A 19,579-nucleotide genomic window follows, 5' to 3' on the forward strand; every position below is an offset into this window, starting at 1 on the left:
CAGATGTCGAGAGACCGAGACAACAGAAGGAAAAATCTGATTCAATATAGGAGCCAGCGAACAGTTAAGAGTGCTGCGCCATCGTGTGGGAAAATAACAGAAGTGCCCAATGCCCAGTAAAGTCACGTCTGAGAATAGCCTTACTGTTCCTGTTTCAGAGTTAATGTGTTCACATGGTGCATAACCTAAACAGCAGGGGAAGGTAACATACAGAGTTGACCACTTATTAAGAATGTATCTGATATACTTTGTACATGGGAAATGTCTATATCTAAAAAAGTTTGTTAATAAACAAAGACCGATGTTTTGCTACTAAAATGCACTAATATGGTATTATCTCATATTGTTGCATACCATATTAGTGCATGCATTTATTATGATCTCAGTGAATTTAATATATAGTCAATACACTAAAATCCCTGAGCAAAGTCTATTTGAGGAAGACATTGAGATGTAGATGAAAGATCTAAAAAAAAGCCAGTTGGCAGACCTTGAGTTAAGCTTTTCTTGTCTAAATGTTTACTCAACAAGGCTGAGAAAAACTGAAAAAAAAAAAAAAAAACTGAAGCAAGCTTTTCTCTCAGTTCAACTCTCTGTTCACATTGGTTCCACACTGATGAACACAGTGATATCGAAGCAAAGATGCACAATTTGTTCTTGAAAACTGAGCGTTTAATACCAAACTGACTACAGGAGCACATCCCTACGGAAACAGCTGTATCAAATATATTAGTTACAAATACATATTTACATTAAAATCCCTACTGACACACACACACACTCACACACTGCTGGCACTCCAATCTAAATTTCTGTATCTTCTTGAAAGTTAAAGGACATTTACACAGAGGGTTTCATGTTCTGAGTTAAATGAAGGAGAAAATGAACACAATGCGTAAAGCGGTCTGTAAAAGTCCAAAATGCGGACGGGCCGTCAGCCGCCACGTGAAATGCACATTCAATTTCAGGGTCCAAAAATGATCCATTGTCTCACTGCTGCTCAGCTGGCTGCTCCCCGTCCACGTCTGCCTCTGTAACCTGTTCTGGCTGACCTTCCCCATCACCTCCACCTTGCCCCTCACCCTCACCCTCACCCTCACCCTCACCCTCACCCTGCTGGCTTTCCTCTTGCGATGCGTCTATACTCTGTGCCGTCACGTCCACCACACTGATGGTGCTCATGGTGCCGCCTTGCGTGGTGGTGGCCAGGCCTTGCAGCCCTCCTGGCAGCGTCACTAGCTGGTACTGAGGGCCCAGCACTTTAAGGAAGGAACCGCCGCCTGTGCCGACCAAGCCCTCTTGCCCCGCTGCGGTGGACAGAACGGTCAGGTTGGAGGCGTCTCCCCCAAACTCGGAGCCCGAAAGCGGGGAGGTGAGCAGGGTGTAGCCCCCCAGGTTGGTGCCGGCCTGGCCCCCTGCCACCGTCAGCACCTTGCACCCGGCCAGCTGGTTGAGAGTGATCTGTGTGGGGGTGGAGTTGACCGACGCGGGACCGGAGATGGCGCGGGTCAGCCGGGGACGCTTTGGTGCAGGAGGGGCTGGCACCGGGGTGAGGGTCATCAGCACGTTGTTCAGGTGCTGGGATTTACTCTTCAGCTCCTTGGCTCGCTTCCTGTGCTCGTCACATTGCTGCTCCAGAGCTGCACGAGAGGGGGGGGGGGGGGGACAAGATTAAAAGATTGATTCAATGTTTGTCTATTTGTCATATTTTGTGCGCAACAATTACAGCAGCAGCAAACAAATGCTTGAGGCTCAGACTCCCTTCTACAATGCAATATAAAATAAATTAAACAACCTCTATAATATGTAGCCTACAAAGGGCACACCAGGGGGCGGTTCCAACAGCTGCCCGTAAAACCAGGCATGAGACTAGGTTTGCACCTCAATGGAGTAGTTCAATTTTTTTCCTTTTTGTCTGTTGCCTCACTCTCTGTGCGTGCATGAGGTAATGTGAAAAGGTGGCGTATCACTGTAAAGCTTTTCTGAAAGTCAGAAGTTAAACTTTACAACATCACTAAACGCTCCTGTGAGCTTGTTGGTTTATTTACCACGTTATATTGCACTATTTTTTTTTGTTGCACTTTGTCATTTTAGAATCAAACACATACTGAAAGGAAACCGTACAGAGGGCATGCGGAAAAACACTGTGATTCTTTTACTTAGGGATGGGGCCGATCCGATCCAGTATCGGTATCGGGACCGATATGGCCGAAATCTGCGTATCGGATATCGGACTGACAGCTCCGATATTAAAATCCGATATTTTTTTTTTTTTTTTTTTACTATGTAAGAGCGAACATGCGCCGACGTTCGGTGGAGGGAGAGAGGACATCACTTTATAATTTGACATACAGTACATATCAGTTTGTTAGCCAGTGAGCTAACCTAAGCTAATCCAAGTCAAGGAAGTGGAGAGGCTTGTGACAAATTCTACTATGTAAAATACAGCCAGAGAGAGAAAGACTGTTTAGACAAACAGACCACCACATATTCTAGTGGGGCAGAAGTGATCATTGAGAAGGATTTCTGCCTTTAAGATAAACCTATATGCATTTGTGTATATTTATTGCTCTTTTAAATTAGAATTGCTTAAGCCTTCCTAGCCTAATACATAACATCACCACCAACGAAAAAATGTATAACAATTATGATATCGTATCGGTCAGTATCGGTATCGGCCGATATCCAAACCCCAGGTATCGGAATCGGATCGGAACTAAAAAAAGTGGATCGTCCCATCCCTACTTTTACTTACAGGCCAGGCTGCGAGTGTACTGCTCTCTGTACCGGTCCATCTGGCTCTTATGACTGGCAAGAACCTTCTTCACCAGGTCCAACATCCCAAAGTTCTGCACTATATTGTTGAGCAAAACAGCATCTGAAAAAAAGACTCCTGTTTCAATAGGGCAAGGCCATGTTTATCATGAAAAGGTTGGTGAGTTCTACTGCAAATGTGAAATTATATAAAGCCTTCAGTGTCTCCAGAGGGAGATGTGTAAAATATGAGAAATGTCCTCAAGTGATGTCAGATCAAATAAAACAAGTGTGAGCCCATTGCTTGGCTTAAGTCATATCTTTTTAGTTTTCAATTGGTGTAGGTACCTGGCCATCCCTTGCGTGCGTGTGCGTGTCTGTCTGTCTGTTTCTAACCTTTGACCTGTAATGGTGGGTCACATGCTCTCTCCTGCAGCCCCTTCAGCACCTCCTGCAGCTCCTTCTGAAAGTCTTCCACCACCTCCTCCAACAGCCCCGCCTCGTTCAGCCCACGCCAGAATGCCACAGAATCCTCTGAACACACACACACACACACACACACACACATCATAAAGAAAGAGTACAACACTGAACGTGATCCGTTGGTTATGCATGACAACCAGTGTGTGTGTGTAGGTTTGTGAGTGTGTGTGTGTGTGTGTGTGTGTGTGTGTGTGTGTGTGTGTGTGTGTGTGTGTGTGTGTGTGTGTGTGTGTGTGTGTGTGTGTGTGTGTGTGTGTGTGTGTGTGTGTGTGTGTGTGTGTGTGTGTGTGTGTGTGTGTGTGTGTGTGTGTGTGTGTGTGTGTGTGTGTGTGTGTGTGTGTGTGTGTGTGTGTGTGTGTGTGTGTGTGTAGGTTTGCGAGTGTGTGTGTTAATGATCACCTCCAATGGCTGTGACCCACTCTGAAGTTTCCTCTGGCACCTCCGGAAATGGAACTGCCGCTCCATTCACTGCAACACACATACAACAAACAACACTTGGTGAACTACCTCACACACACCGCTACTATGTCTGTAATCCAAGTCAAACTGAATAGCAGTCGCTCTTATTTTGAAATTAAATCAAAAATTAATTAAAAAAAAAAAGCATGATCAGCATTTATAGTATTGGCTCATGTTAAGTGCTGAGTGTGTGATCAAAAAGGTACATGCTGTATGTGTGTGTTGGTATTGTTGGTAGTAACTTACAATCAGCTGATGAGGGGGTGGAAGGGACCAGTTCAGCTGACTGATCCCCCCCCATGCTCATTTTGGTCCCCACCAGGTCTATCTTGGTGCTGCGGCAGGTGTTGGAGCAAACCTTTGTATGCTGGTAGAAGTCCAGTTCACCAGAGTCCATGATCTTCCTGTGGAATTATATATATGATGGAAAGGCTTTTGTTAGGAGGCATAAAAGACAACATCAGGATCCACTGCTTGTGTTCACTGAGCGCCTTGTGTGATGGAGCAGTGCCCTCCTGAGGCATAATTATGTACTGCATATCAACAACTGAAAAGGAAGAAAGAGATGGAATCACTTCCATCTAAATACAAAATAAAATCACCCAAAACCATTAGCCTGATTATAATGGTTATTATTAGCCTTTTACATCCTGTTCCAATGCTGACATTTTTCCTGCATTTCATATTGTTACCACCACAGTACTACTACTAGACTAGGTTTCTTTTATGAAATCCAATCCTAAATCACAATGTGGTGCTACATAGAAAAGTGCTGTGTCTCCCACGAGGAGTATATACTGTCACTGACGGGAGACCTTTGTCATTACTGTAAATTATTAAATTTCATGATGTGACGAAGCCATTACAGCGTCAATGTTCACATTGTTAAACATCCTATTGTTACTGCACATTAAAGTGTTCATGTTAGCATTATTATTGGAATGCTACCATGCTAACCATTACATAGGGCCTAGGCCTACTAAATATCTCCATGCTGTTTTCACACTGTGTTGACAAACACTGCTTACATTGTAGTCACAACTGATTAATAGCATAAATCAGCCATTTTCTACTGTGTTACATATTTCATTAGCAAGTGAAATCTGACTGACACTACAAATTGATGTAGCTGATTTTTAATTAGCTGAATCGAATTTCATGTGAAGCTTATGAAGGCTATTGTTGGCTAAATGCAGACCGATATTACTGTATATCATATTATTACTATCCATGATAAACTTGGCGTTTAGGTCAATGTTATTGTTTCACTAATGGTGAGGCTCATTCAGAAATTTAAAAAGCAGAGTTGTCTGAAGTGAACGCTGTGTTTGAACAATGATTGTGTTAGAAATTAGAATCACAGCAGAGTGTTGGGCGGTGGGCTTGTAGTCTTGGCACTAATAAAATATATTGAAATGGATGCAGTGACTGTCTGGGTACTGGTCTCTCGACAACGCTTTGGTGGGGAACAATCAGTGGCTGGTGTCCAGTTTGCCCACTGGTCAGTAATTTAAAAAGTTCATAGTAATCTATTCTTTGAATGCAGAGTTTTATTGGACTATTCCCTGATCCCAAGAGCCCTTAGATGCAGCTGGAGGTGGACATTAATATTAAAATTATTTAGTGAAGCAATATTCCAATGCCAGGCCTCCCAATAAAAAGACTTCAATTAAACATTTAACTAATAAAGAGAGACTGTCTGTCTGTCTGTCTGTCTGTCTGTCTGTCTGTCTGTCTCTCTGTCTAAAGTCAATACAGAAGTCCAATACACCAGAACTGTAAATGGGTAATAAACCTGATTTGCTCCAAGATGTTTGCCTTTCCATGAAACATGCAGTAAAATGTAGTTGAATAGTTGTTGCATGATGAAAGAGGGCTGTTGGGATTTGCATTCAATAATATCAAACAGAGTTAAGATTGATAGTTGATGAGTCCAGACCTGAGCATGGTGCCGTTGAGGCGGATGGCTCTCTTCCAGTCCTTGAGAGTGGACTTCCCCGCTAAACACACAAACTCCTTGGGGCTGATGAGCTGCTCGTTGAACTGATCAGAAAGAGAGAAAGAGCCATTAGCTCGTGTCAATCTCCTTCATCCTCAATGCATAGCATTACCTTGAAATGGCTTCAGTAATGGAATGGTACACAGGCTCTGTTGTTTCAGAGTGACAGTTTCGTACCTGGACACATTTCACGTTGATGCCAGGGCAGACAAACTTCTTCCAGACCAGCGTGGCTTTGGTGTCTCCGCACGTGATGGAATAGAAGATGTCAGCTTCCACGTCCACCTCCTCTGTTAACTTCACTGCAGAGAGACAGACAGAAAACACACAGTCACGCAGCCATTGAGTAAGCTCTTTCATGCTATTGTACAAACTGAAGATGTAGAAAAACTATAGTATTTACAACTTTAAAAGGATCAAGTGAGGCGCCAGATTTTTAGAGGGTGTTACTAAGTCCGGCAGGTCACATTTATTACCAATGACGGCATCTTCTTTGACCAGTGAATCTGCTCCGTCGGCTTCAGTCTCTGCTTCCACTGCTGTAACTGTGAGCACGTCCTCCCTGGAAATGAATGGGAAAAAACCCACAGCGTTTTTAAAAGTTTCAATTTGGCAAAACCGTTCCAAAAAAAGAGATGTGTGCGTTTCTGTGTGTGTGTGTGTGTGTGTGTGTGTGTGTGTGTGTGTGTGTGTGTGTGTGTGTGTGTGTGTGTGTGTGTGTGTGTGTGTGTGTGTGTGTGTGTGTGTGTGTGTGTGTGTGTGTGTGTGTGTGTGTGTGTGTGTGTGTGTGTGTGTGTGTGTGTGTGTGTGTGTGTGTGTGTGTGTGTGTGTGTGTGTGTGTGTGTGTGTGTGTGTGTGTGTGTGTGTGTAAATTACCCCTGCTGAGTGTTCAACTCCTCAGTCATCAGCACTGCTTTGTCCTCCTCCATCACAGAGGGAAGGTCCTCACCAGCTGAATCTGGGATGGTGACAATCACCACCTCACTTATGTCCTGCATGCTGACCTCTGACGAAGCCATGGCGGAGAGACGGCACTTCAGACAGCGAAAGCAGGGAGGGGAGAACATGTATTATTCAGATTATATTAAAAGGTGGACTCAGCGATTCTGGAGAAAGCTTGTTGTGAAAATTAGTTTTAGTCTAAATCAGTGAATATCTCCTCACAATCCGCTTTTTTTTTAGATAACAATTTACAGACCCTATGCTGTGTATTAACACCAGATATCTTCTTTTTTTTCAGCGCGCACACACACACACTGCAGTTTTTCTATAGGATATTCATCGATAAAAAATGAATTTCACAACAAGCATTCTCTACTTTTAATGATGCAGTTTACAAAACTGGCAAAAACATCAACTTAAGAGGCAAATAAAACACACTGGGCACTTAATGCACAATGGGATGCATATATAGAATGTCCTGTTCACACTTGGAATAGGTGCCTTTCCAATAATCACATTTGGAAATGAGGTTTTTAAACCTCATAGACAGTTATACACTACAAGCCTGCACTGTGTCATTTTAACTGAAGACTGGGTGCTGGCTACAGCAGCTAGCTATGATTGAATCAAGGAGGAAAATAAGCCGTACATCTATTTGGGAGTATACCTTACCCGTAAACGTCTTAAATCGTGGTAGCTTGTTAATTTGACTGCTAGACATCAAGAGAAAAGTTTAACTTGCAAGAGTTTTGAATGCAATTTGGCGTGCCACCTTATTTTGAACGTGACGCTACGAGGCGGGCGCATTTGGGCGTTTGAGATAAATTAGAAAGCTTACCTTTAGGTCTTATTTAAAAAAGAAAAACTGTCGTTAGTTGGTTAAAGTTTCCTCTGTGGTCAAACGTGAGGTTAAATAATTTAGAAACTACACATGGAATACATTTAATCTCATCTTTTCATAGGACTACATCGATGTGTTTTGAGTCATCTTCTTCTTTTTCGTGTTCATTTCCGGTTCGTAAACCAACATTACAGATACGCATCGCCCCCTACTGGACAAAAAGAATACCCGTTATGAAGCCCAAGCTCACATACACATGCAGACTTTTTGTTAAACTGTACACTGAATTTATATGAAAAATACATGGAAATCTTTCCTCTTTTCTTTAAATAAGGTGGCATATCTATTCTAAAGACGTGCAAAACGTGCAATTAGTTACCAAATAAAGTGTCTGCATTTAATAAATAACCAAGCTTTATGAATGATTTATACGCTTATTTTAAGTATTAATTGTTGGACTTTGGTTGGACAAAAACAAAGATCTGGTTGGTTGAATATCATAATGTCTTTATAAAATGCTGTTTGGTCTCCATAACTGTACCTAACGTCTTGTATTTTACCGTGCAATTTTAATGCACAAAAATGTCCAAATTGGCAAAATATGTTGCTAACGTCTGCTGCACTAATGTGTGAGACTTCCTTGTTGTTACTGTATGCATGGCCTATATATGAGACTTTACATTACAACAGTAATATTATTATTTGTACTGTGGTTAATATAGGCCTATTACTATTTTATGTATTAGATAGTTAAAATATAATAGATTTACTCTAAATATGCACTTTACATCTGTATATATCTTTGTATATTTATATCTCCCCCATTCTGGTTATTATGTTACCTTTATACATACTTACCAAACTCTGTACTTCTGGTTATATGCTTAGAAAGGCTGCCTGGCAAGCAAATCTCAGGGACAAGTACAGTGCTGCTGGTGCTCCATGAATACGTCCATGAAGAAGAAGAAAATGAAGACATGCGCAAGCGCACCTGTGCGTGCCGCTGTGATGAGAGAAAAAGTTTGTTGACATCCGAGATTTTAAAATGGCCAGCTCTGCTTGGTCGGAAAGAATACTGCAGCTCCTCCGCCGAATGAATGACTTCTATTTACCAGGTAAAACGACTGACACTGTGTAGACGAATGACATGTCGTTACGAAAGGTGTGTCATAAAGTATTTAAAAGCACCTTCAACATGTTTCCACAGGCTCCAGTCGGGCTAGCTGCTTGAGGTTTGAGATAGACCAGGTTCAGGTGGGCTGGGTGCCCCCTCGTGTAGCTTCCCTGTTGACGCGGTACCCGAGTGTGTTCAGTCCACCAAGCGGTGGTGCAGTGTCGCTGTGTCCCAGTCTGGACTCATGCGAGAGGCGGTCAGAGGCTGTGGACGCTGTCCTGCAAACTCTGAGACAGGAGGGCTCGCTGAGCTGTCTGAAGGGATGGAGAGATGAGGTGAGGCACAAGAAGAGCATGCGCATACAACTGCTCCACCCGGGACTTGTATGATGCTTCTGCACCATACTCTCTAGTATTGACATGGTGGTGGTATCATGGCCAGATATACAGGTGCCCCTGTGCATAACCTAAGCCTATTCTCTCAACTACCGTGAAATTGAATGAGATCTATTTAGACCAAGGTGTTTGGGTAGTAAGCATAGATAGGTAGTAAGCCTAAGGACATTTGACTATTTAGGAACATTCCCCATGTGAGCAAAATATATACCAAATTAAGCTTGAAATTATTCATTATTTTATCACTGCTTTGGTTGATATTGCGGTGAAAACGTCCTAACATGCATTTATCTGAAGAGCAGTGTACCAAGTAAGTAGTCCAGCTTTGAATTTCATGCTCACAAGAAATCTCTACTTTGGTCCAATCGGTGATGATTTAGAGAGCAATAACCTGCATGTTCTCTAAAACCACATGTAATCCTCATCTTACAGAAGTACAGTGTGATGCCAAAGTTCTCTGACCCTCCTTTGATGTGGATGGAAAGAGCAGCTACAAGTAAGTTTTGTTTTGCTCCAATGTTTATTATACGTTATATGTGTGTGCTGTAATAGCTAACTGTGATGCTACACTACAGGCCTTTTTGGAGTCAAGCGATATGGAGTCCATATCAATGGTTACACCGTCAGTGACAGTGGTGAGGTCAGCATGTGGCTGGCACGACGCTCCCTCACCAAGCAGACATACCCCGGACTACTGGACAATCTGGTGAGTACCAGCTCTAACTGACATGCCACCACTAAAGTGGATAGGGCACCAATAGATGGGAATTAAAGGAATAGTTCCACATTTTAAATTACGATGTGATCCAATGAATTACGAAGGCTGACGATGTGTTGAATCTTTGAAGGCAGCAGGTGGTCTGGCTGCTTGTGCTGGCGTCAAACACACACTGGTCAAAGAATGTCAGGAGGAAGCGTGTATCCCAGCAGCCATTGCGGAGAAGGCTCATCCTGTAACTACGATAAGGTGAGCTTGATACAAAAAAAAAAGGGGGGCATTAAGGACTGGTGGTCTCTCTGAAGGTCCACCTACATTGGCAGTGTCATGTCCTGCAGGAACATTGTCATTCTTCTTGCTTTTCTTTTAAGATTATTTTTGGGGGTTTTCGCTTTATTAGACAGATTTTGGAGAGACAGAGTTTAAATGAGGCAAAGAGAATCGACCACGGGTCAGATTCGAACCGGGCCTGCTGTGAAGAGGACGGAGTCTTGGACGCTCTAACCACTACACCACTTGCGCCCCGAACCTTGTCATTCTGAAACAAAGTGAAATACTTTAATATTGTGGAAGGAAAGCCTCTTTATATTCCATTACTAATGTCTTTGTTTTATATTTCTTCTAGCTACACCTACGAGGAGGAAGATGAGGTGTTTGCAGAATGTCAGTTTGTCTTTGATCTGGAGCTTCCTCTGGAGTTCAAGCCCACAATAGGGGATGGAGAGGTGCAAGACTTCTACCTCCTGCCCATGGATAAGGTTAGTATTGGTGACATGTTCTGAACATTGTTCCCGTGACATTAAAAAAAGCACAAAGATTTAAGATATCATTGAAGTACGATAGGGGTATTTCTATCTTTGTTTCAGGTGAAGGAACTGCTGGCTACTGATGACTTCAAACCCAACTGTGCATTGGTGGTCTTAGACTTCCTCATTAGACACTCCTTCATTGATCCAGACACAGGTTTGTGGCTATTGACAACATTTCCACTGTTAGAAATCAGTTGACTACTTCACATCTTTTTTTTCTTTTTTAAGTCTCACGTTGATCTTATGCTTGTCATTTCAGAGCCATACTATCAGGAGTTTATGGCAGGACTCCATCAGACACTAGAGTGAAGCTGAGGACTGTCGGAGTCCAAGACAACACACACTGTGTACATTTGTCCCAACATGTGACAAATGTTTGCCTTGCAGAAGCCAGCCTAGGTGAAACGATCACCTTTAAGGCACTACATGGTTTAGCTGTACTGCTCCTATGAGCCCGTGCCTCGGATCCTGAGGCAGGACTCTGTTGGCACATGGCTATATCCTGGATCAGGATATTGTTAGATTTGGGTAATTTTTTTAATGTCTTTTGTTTGATTTTATTTGCCTCATTGTTTTTGCAATGTTTTAATCCTACTTTAATCAGGTAAGGCACTTAAATTGTAAATTAGTTTGAAACAGTGCTGTATAAATGAATTATATTATAAGGTGTATGCGCTCAGTTTGTGCCTTGAGAGAACATCCACCAAAAGTCAGTGAGCAGAGAGAACAGATGGTGAAATGGGAATTCAGTGGAGACAAAGCATGTGAGTAGGCACAGAATTTGGTCATAATCAGTGACAGTTTATTTCCTTTAGAATACATTAAAAAAGACGACTGGAGGAATATGAGGATACATTTGTATACAAAAGAATAATCCTCTTACAAATACCCAATCATTTAGGAGTTGCATTTCATAATTTGACATATTTTTTTCATAAGTGTTTACCACGCTGACCTTTTTGTTTTTAAATTGTGTGCAAATAATACAACATAAGCCAGTAGAATATCACATAAAGTTAAAATAACATAGAACAGAATACGAGGCGGAAAAAATAATAGCTGTAGACATCACGAGTGATGAGTGGAAAGAAAACACACTTCCAATAACACCCTGGCATACAAGTACACTGTAAATGTTCAAATAAAAGCAGGTAATGCAAATAATGGAAGAGTGTCTATTATTCAATTCGGCACAATGAATATAAGTTGAACTTTTGCCATCAAGAGTCCTGCCATATTCGCTACACTGTTCTTTCGAGTGTAACTTCTTGAATAGATATTTAAAAAAAAAAAAATGCCATTTTTTTCTCAATCCTTCCAGTTTTTTTTTGTATTACTGTGAAGTAGTTGGCATTCAAATTCAATACTTCATGTATATGTTTCAAATTAAAAGCCGACTGGCAACAACAGGAAATTTGAGTTGCTGGAAGGTTTTTAACATTTTGAATCTGTACTAAAGAGTTTCATTGATGATACATACAGACTCAAAAATGAATATGAAAATGAATATTCACCGATAACAGTATTGATGCTACAAAGTAGAAACTTTGTGTAGTGATTTGATTGGATTTACTTTATTGATCCCCAATGGGGAAACTGGATGGATGGAGATGTGTCAAGTTTGCATCAATGGCAGAAGCAGATCACAAAACAAGGAAGCTACTTAATGGAATATGATGGATTTATTCTTATAAAACAGGAGGGATAAGAAATAAAGGCCGATCTCTAATATAACCCTGTTTTACATAAACGTCTGGTCCTCTGTAGTGGAGGTAAATTAAGGCCGCGCTGCTATTTGAGAATTTACAGCAACTTTCTAGATAATACAATTTTGTCAACCCTTTACTACCCAACTGTATATACAGTGTGTTTGACAGTCCACATCAATTCAATCACGTACAGTTTGCCGACTGTTGCATTCATTAACAAGCTTGTATAAAACACTCAAATAAGTTGGTCTCATCACCATCATGTATTTATCCCCATATGCCAATAATCAGACTCAGCTTTTTAAATGACAGAGTGAGTCAAATACTACAGGTTCATAAAAAGAGAAAGTCCATATAAAGTTAGATTGGTCTATGTTTCCGAGGGGAAAATAAAGGAGAAATAGAAACTTACGGAATGATAGGGCAAAACTGAAGCAGAAGTACAGTCGCGCTGTAAGCCATGGAGCTCTTTCAACAGATAGTAAGCCGGTTTAGGACGGAGGAGACCATCGTACTCCATTCAGAGAAATGGAGACCCTCCTTACAGTACTTTCCAATTCTTATCCTTATCACTTTTAAAGATATGAGTGAGAGATGTTCCCTGCTCCTCCATTAGACCAGGATGTTTGAGGGTCTAATGAATTCTTAAAGGTGAAGTAAGCGGTTTATTTATGTTAATATAATTGTTAAATAGCTCTTTATTCATACAGTGATCACTTACATAATGTGCGCGTTTCATAAAGCCGATCTCTCAGTCAGCTGCTCTGCATTTAATCGGCAAATAAACTTACTGGAGGATCCCGAAATTTTTATCCAATCACAAGAGAGAACGCTACAAACCGACACCCGTCTCACTCATGGTCTCACTGCCGGTGCACGCCAGAGCAACAGATGGGTGAATGTTTATGCGCCTACAATGGCGGAGCAAGTAAAAATCCTTCCCAATGGTTTTTATCATGTTTTATCACACTTTTGGATCTGAGATGATGCTAGATAAATTGCTGCTTGAAGACCGCATTAATGTGGTGATGTAGGGACGAGTGAGGGGACTGCTAACTGCAGTAACTGACAGGAAGTTAGCTAAAAGAACCATTCCGCTTACAGCACCTTTAACGCAAGATTACAGAATTTTCTATTTGAAAGCTAAAGGCTATAACCTTGGACTTATATGTATATACTCCCTTGCTCCTTTGCACTTACTTTTTTTCCCTTTGGCCTGGTTTGACTTTGACTCCCTTGTCCCTTTATCCCCCTCCCCGGTCGATTGTGCCCGCCTTGGGGACGTTTTGCTTGGCCTGGTTTCATTTCCCCCTTCCCTCCCTCCCTGTGTGAGTGGATACTCTAAAGCAGAAGGCAGCCGCTCTTCTTGCCTCTCCTCTTGGCCTGTAGCGCTGCCCTGGTGGCCATCTCAAACACCTCCCTCACGCCATCCTTCGTCTTGGCCGAGCACTCCAGGTAACCAAAGGCATTGATCCGGTTAGCCATGTCCCTCGCCTCGTCAGATTTCACTGGTTCCTGTCATTTAAAAAAAAACTAATTTAAATAAACTATTGATAGTAAAAATATAAATAAATCCACTGCAGCCTTGACGGTGAATATTGCAGTGTCATTGGGAATCAAACTATAGTACATGAATACAAATCAATACACTGATATAATGGCATTTATATTTCTATCAGTCAGGCTAGGAATGTATCCTCCTTCCGGTAGAATTAGCGTTAAATTCTCTGTGTAGAAAGCTCCTGAAAACTTGGAGCTCCGTAAAGCCTCACTGACCTGTTTCATCTTAGCTAACTCTCGACGTGTGTGATCATCATTGCGCAAGTCTTTCTTGTTTCCCACCAGTATAATGGGCACGTTGGGACAGAAGTGCTTGACCTCGGGAGTCCACTTCTCCGGAATATTCTCTGCATTGGGCACAAAGCGTACGTGTTGAGCGTGAAGTAGATGCATACAGAAAAAAAGGAAAATAACATGGCCGAATACGAAGTCTCACCCAAACTGTCGGGGCTGTCAACAGAGAAGCACATGAGGATGACGTCAGTGTCTGGGTAGGAGAGAGGCCTCAGCCTGTCGTAGTCCTCCTGACCCGCTGTGTCCCACAGAGCCAGCTCCACCTATGAGAGGACGGGACAACAGGAACCATTGACTGCAAAGGACGTCCCTATACGCACACCTTCATTAGGATTAAATGTCATGGGCTCGGATGCATGTGGTAACAGGCTGTACAGTTTCTAAATGTTAAGGCTAGTTTCAACGTTTATTAACTATCAAAGAGGACATATTATACTCATTTTCCAGGCACCGTCTGAAGCATGACAAGAGCACCACAGCCGAGCACTTTGGCTCTGTGTATACACTGACACTGTACTCACAGACACAATGTCCGATTACTGACCCAAAATAAACACATGTAGGACACTGACAAAATATTACTATTACCAAAAAAGCCTGCAGGGCTCACGTCCCAATCTGTCTACGTCATTATTAAACACTTTAGCAAGGTACAGTTAGCACAACTATCCAACATTTTAACAACAGTCATAGGTCAGAAAAGACAGAGAGTTATAAAAGGTCCTTTTAAAGTAGTAAAGGAAATGTCCACACTGTGACCAATAGCTCGTTCAACATTCACAACGACTGTGGGTTATTACTTTGAAGGAATAGCTTACTAATGGTACTACTAGCTAATAATAGTAACCCATTTTGTAAAATAAACATATTCACTTTCTTTGTTACCTTATTGTCTGTGTGTTCAGTAAAGAGCCAAAGTCAGGACTTGGGTAGCTTAGTTTAGAATTAAGACTGGCAGCAGGGGGAAAACAGCTAGCTTGGTTTTGTCCAAAGTTTAAAGATACACCTACCAACATCTTTGATTTTCATAAAGAAACTGTAACATACATTGTACATGTTGTGGTAATAGGGGGAGTTTTTAACCTATTGTGGAATTGTGTTTTGCTGTATATGTCTATTATGAACAGGCTGTAACATCCACCTGTCTATACTTTGGAACAAAACTGTAAGGTTCCGAGCCTGGGACTTCACACTCACATGCTATGTTAAAGGTGAAGTAAGCGATTTATTTATGTTAATATAAGTGTTAAATCGCTCTTTATTCATACAGTGATCACTTACATAATGTGCGTGTTTCATAAAGCCGATCTCTCAGTCAGCTGCTCTGCATGTAATTGGCAAATAAACTTTTTGGGGGATCCCGAAATTAATATCCAGTCACAATAGAGAACGCTACAAACCGACACCCGTCTCACTCATGGTCTCACTGCCGGTGCACGCCAGAGTGACAGATGGGTGAATGTTTATGCGCCTACAATGGCGGAGCAGGTAAAAATCCTTCCCAATGTCTGTTTTGATGGTTTTTATCATGTTTTATCACACTTATGGATCTGAGATGATGCTAGATAACTCGCTGCTTGAAGCATTAATGTGGTGACGTAGGGACGAGCGAGGGCACTGCTAACTGCAGTAACTGACGAAGTTAGCTAAAAGAACCATTCCGCTCACAGCACCTTAAATGGCCTAGTGTGCCTAGTAAGGAAACTACACAGATGTCAGTGTCATAATTGCAGCTCACCTGTTTACCATCCACCTCAATATCTGCCACATAGTTCTCAAAGACGGTGGGCACATACACCTCAGGGAACTGATCTTTGCTGAACACTATGAGCAGACATGTCTTGCCACAGGCTCCATCACCAACAATCACTAGTTTCTTTCTGATTGCAGCCATCTGAAAAAAAACAGCAGGATTAGGTCATTTTATTCACAGACAAGTTCAGGCAGCTCAGACAATAAATCACACACTGATTACATACTTTTCTTTGACCCGAGTTAATCCATTTGGTTCGATCTTATAGATATATATATATATATATATATATATATATATATATATATATATATATATATATATATATATATATATATATATATATATTTTTTTTAAGATATTGTTTTGGCATTTTTATGCTTTTTTATTGATAGTGTAGAGACAGAGTTGAAATGGGGCAGAGAGGGGAGTGACATGCAGAGAACGACCGCGGGCTGGAATCGAACCCGGGTCCGCTGCTGGCCGAGGCCCATGGGGGGGACGCCCTACCAACTGAGCTAAGGGCGCCCTTTTGGTTCGATCTTAGCCGCAATTTTATTATACTTATTCTAGACAGCGGGAAACACAAAACTATTGACCTATGAAATCTGCTTCTAGAATCTTATTAAGTACAGCTGCAATGTTTCATCACAATTTATTTTTGGAAAAGTTAAGCAACCGATAATTGTTCCAGACTGAGCTCCTTAGCAACAATGCTGTTGCCTTTTGTTTCCCCATCTTCTTCACTGTACTCTACTTGTGTCCCAACTGTCTAACTGATCATTCAGACCAGCCCTACATTAACACAAGCTGCTAGACTGCTTTGGTATGGGTTAAATTTCCAGACACGAAAGCAGTGCGCACAGGAGATAATAATAATACTACTACTACCACTACCACTACCACTACTACTAATAATAATAATAATAATAACAATAACAACAATAATAATAATAATAATAATAATAATAATAATAATAATAATAATAATAATAATAATAATAATAATAATAATAATAATAATAATAATAATAATAATAATAATCAAAACAGACATGGTATATTCCATGTAACTTCTATGTAGGCCTGAGAAAAATAAGGAGTGAGGCCTAATCCTGTTTAACTCATGTTGCTTCACCTGACAATAAATCACAGCATAACATGACATTTGACAGAATTATCCTTATACATGTTTTCTAAAATATTATGTACCTTATTTAAATGACGACATGGGCTCATCTTGGTTAAACATCACAATAACATTAAGTAGATAATACGATTGAATGGACCAAAAGATCTACCAATAAAGTGTCCAATAAAATGTGGATATTCTTGTCGACAATTTTAGACCTAGGGTGCAAGGTAACTGTAATGTCAGAACGTATTTCTGCACCATATACGATACACCGAAGGTTCAATTTAGTATTTCAATAAAATCCAGATATAGGTTTTGGGTGGATGAAGCTACAAATTCAATGAAACTGTACCCAGATAATGTTGTGACAGTAACAGGGCGTCTAAACCATAGATAGTATAATAAAGCTGAGCTACCTGCCGTATCTGGAGAATGTGGCAAGTTTACGTTGCATTATAACTTCACTTCCTCACTGCTATATAGCACAGTTTAACACTCATGTTAAGGGCTACTCTGTGTCTGTCAACTAAACCTCTGGAGAATGGCCTCGTACTACACATAAGATGCCATACTGACGCTACCTTACTGTTCACTGATTATTTTTATTCGGACTGTATTTGTCCCTGAATCAGTGGAGTACAGGCTAACTTCTAGCTAGCAGCAGTTTGCATTCCATCTAAGGAAGCTAGCTATTAGCTTGCTAACTTTGCTTAGTTTGTCGGGACAGCTGGCCTCTTGTCATGCTGAACACATAGCGTTTAGAAACCGCGAAACATTGTTTGTTTCTAGTAGTTACCCTGACGCGCAACGCAGCTAAGCGAAATAGCAATTCTGAGAAAGCGTTTAATCGTAACTTTTACCGTTTTATCCTTTATCGGAGGTACTCGCCTTTCTTTAGTTTTCCTGTCGGACTTGACAGTCCCGCCCCCGACAGTGCCACGAAGATTGCACCCGCCCACACCACATACTTTCAGCCAATTGAAGACGGCGGAATTATGAATGACTTGTACTTTAGCCAATAAGTGTCATAGCCTACATCGCTACAAATATCCCTGTTTTGTTTTACCCTACAGAGGTGTGGGCAAAGTGGCATAGTTTGGCCCCGGGTTATGGCTCCTGGTGAAGTTTGTAACCATACGTAGGCTACACCCTTCTGCTATATGTACAAAGCAAGGTACCCAAGGTGATTTAGATCTACATTTCTGTGTTCTTTCTTTGGCAGCATATTAAGAAAAGTAGCCTACTACTGGTGGCATGTCAATTTTAATTTTTTTATTTTCATTTAACTTTTATTTATCCTCGAGAGACCAATTGAGGGGTGACCCTCATTTACAATGACGTCGAGTTCAAACTAATTCAAAGGAAAAACAACAATACATACACAATATTCAATGCAAATACATCAAATACACGAAACATTTACACAGTGGTGAAGAGTGGCAGCAATTAAAATGAAATGGGTGAAAGTGGCAAGGTAGCTCTGTCCCTAATGTACAAATAAAATGTTTTGAATTTTCCTCAAATGTAACCCCATTACAGAAAAAAATTCTACTATAGGCAAAATTCTACTATAGGCTATTAGCCTATATTGATTAGTTGATTTACCTAAAACAGCACATCAGAAGTTTAGTATTCCACTTTGATAGCCTACTTCAAAGTTTAAAATACATAAATAATAATTGCAAGGGACAGATTTATTTTTAAGTTGAAAAAGCAGAAGCTGATAAATATTCAGTGGATCTTTCAAAAGCATGTATTTGTAAGAGCCTGCTTACTTGTCAATATCCCTGTTTATAAGACAGGCTTTCTGTTGACAATCTGTAGTCGCTAAATCCAAGCTAAGAAAAACCTTCAGCTTTATTGTCCCAGGGAGTGGGGGGAGGCTCCCTCCACCACAGAAAAGATTGAGAGCAAGCAGACATTCATGTAAATTGTGCAGGTTTCAAACGTTAGAAAATAAAATAAAATAGTCTTTGCTGGTGTTTAATGAGGGAGAAAATGCATTTAACATGATTGTACCTCAAGTACACCAATAAACATGTAACCCCTGACCACCTGAATACAATGGTACAGTCACTACATCAGCGAGTAATGGTGCAAAACCTACTTTGTAATTTACATTCAATATCGTCTCTAGTGTCATTTGAGATTTTGAACATATGAATATTTTTTTTTATCTGGTATATTGTATATACTTTATTATGCTGCATTTGTCCTTTACATATAATTAATAAAGACAATTAATCACTTAATTGACGCTTTGCACTTTACATTAAATTGCTTCTAAAGCACTATTGTACAGAAATGTAACACTTGGAAGAGACACACTAGCAGAAAGTTCCAATTACTTTCATGAAAAAACACTTGATAGCACTGTTTTTTTTTTGCCATGCTAGCTGTGTGGCTCTAAGGACAACAACATTGGTTTCTCTATACTGTACTGTCCCTAAGCAACTTTTGGATGGATAAGCGATTTGAGTCACAGAGAAATAAAGCGCTATATAAATCCAATCAATTATTATTGCCATGATATTTTGTACAGACTTTGGGGATGTTCTGAAATTTATAGGCGTATAGCTCCACCAGCAGTCCAAGGTTTCAGTCTAGTCTGTGA

At 40.8% G+C, this 19,579-nt stretch overlaps 3 protein-coding genes across 4 annotated transcripts; 1 reads left to right on the plus strand and 2 right to left on the minus strand.

The window, feature by feature from the left end:
* Nucleotides 1–990: 990 nt before the first annotated feature.
* Nucleotides 991–7,620, minus strand: gmeb2 (glucocorticoid modulatory element binding protein 2; the record flags this gene model as incomplete). Its single annotated transcript, XM_080030745.1, has 10 exons — nucleotides 7,476–7,620; nucleotides 6,572–6,729; nucleotides 6,172–6,257; nucleotides 5,873–5,997; nucleotides 5,636–5,739; nucleotides 3,943–4,100; nucleotides 3,637–3,705; nucleotides 3,151–3,288; nucleotides 2,756–2,878; nucleotides 991–1,640 (listed from the first exon to the last, which is right to left on the minus strand). Exons 2-10 carry the CDS (start codon nucleotides 6,712–6,714, stop codon nucleotides 991–993), a joined length of 1,596 nt encoding a protein of 531 aa, XP_079886871.1. The 5' UTR covers nucleotides 6,715–6,729; nucleotides 7,476–7,620.
* Nucleotides 7,621–8,498: 878 nt separating this feature from the next.
* Nucleotides 8,499–11,182, plus strand: tpk2 (thiamin pyrophosphokinase 2). Its single transcript, XM_080030926.1, has 8 exons — nucleotides 8,499–8,593; nucleotides 8,686–8,927; nucleotides 9,420–9,483; nucleotides 9,563–9,693; nucleotides 9,836–9,954; nucleotides 10,331–10,463; nucleotides 10,572–10,668; nucleotides 10,774–11,182. Exons 1-8 carry the CDS (start codon nucleotides 8,524–8,526, stop codon nucleotides 10,821–10,823), a joined length of 906 nt encoding a protein of 301 aa, XP_079887052.1. The 5' UTR covers nucleotides 8,499–8,523; the 3' UTR covers nucleotides 10,824–11,182.
* A 112-nt stretch (nucleotides 11,183–11,294) lies between these two features.
* Nucleotides 11,295–17,892, minus strand: rhoaa (ras homolog gene family, member Aa). Of its 2 annotated transcripts, none has more exons than XM_080030928.1 (5): nucleotides 17,854–17,892; nucleotides 15,816–15,971; nucleotides 14,220–14,340; nucleotides 14,000–14,130; nucleotides 11,295–13,738 (listed from the first exon to the last, which is right to left on the minus strand). In XM_080030928.1, exons 2-5 carry the CDS (start codon nucleotides 15,969–15,971, stop codon nucleotides 13,565–13,567), a joined length of 582 nt encoding a protein of 193 aa, XP_079887054.1. In that variant the 5' UTR covers nucleotides 17,854–17,892; the 3' UTR covers nucleotides 11,295–13,564. The 2 variants fall into 2 exon arrangements, with proteins under 2 accessions (XP_079887054.1, XP_079887053.1); XM_080030927.1 differs by having other exon boundaries at nucleotides 17,826–17,892.
* Nucleotides 17,893–19,579: the final 1,687 nt, after the last annotated feature.

This window comes from Ammodytes marinus (assembly GCF_949987685.1).
Source record: "Ammodytes marinus genome assembly, chromosome: 7".
NCBI classification, from domain to species: Eukaryota; Metazoa; Chordata; class Actinopteri; order Uranoscopiformes; family Ammodytidae; genus Ammodytes; species Ammodytes marinus.

Excerpts from the sequence above, each read along its gene's own strand:
- tpk2 (XM_080030926.1), top strand. The coding sequence starts at position 8,524 with ATGGCCAGCTCTGCTTGGTCGGAAAGAATACTGCAGCTCCTCCGCCGA. Across the intron at positions 9,484-9,562 it reads GATGGAAAGAGCAGCTACAA|GCCTTTTTGGAGTCAAGCGA; the intron begins GTAAGTTTTGTT and ends GCTACACTACAG. Across the intron at positions 9,694-9,835 it reads CCGGACTACTGGACAATCTG|GCAGCAGGTGGTCTGGCTGC; the intron begins GTGAGTACCAGC and ends GAATCTTTGAAG.
- rhoaa (XM_080030928.1), bottom strand. The coding sequence starts at position 15,971 with ATGGCTGCAATCAGAAAGAAACTAGTGATTGTTGGTGATGGAGCCTGT. Across the intron at positions 14,131-14,219 it reads TGACAGCCCCGACAGTTTGG|AGAATATTCCGGAGAAGTGG; the intron begins GTGAGACTTCGT and ends TGCCCAATGCAG. Across the intron at positions 13,739-13,999 it reads AGTTAGCTAAGATGAAACAG|GAACCAGTGAAATCTGACGA; the intron begins GTCAGTGAGGCT and ends TTTAAATGACAG.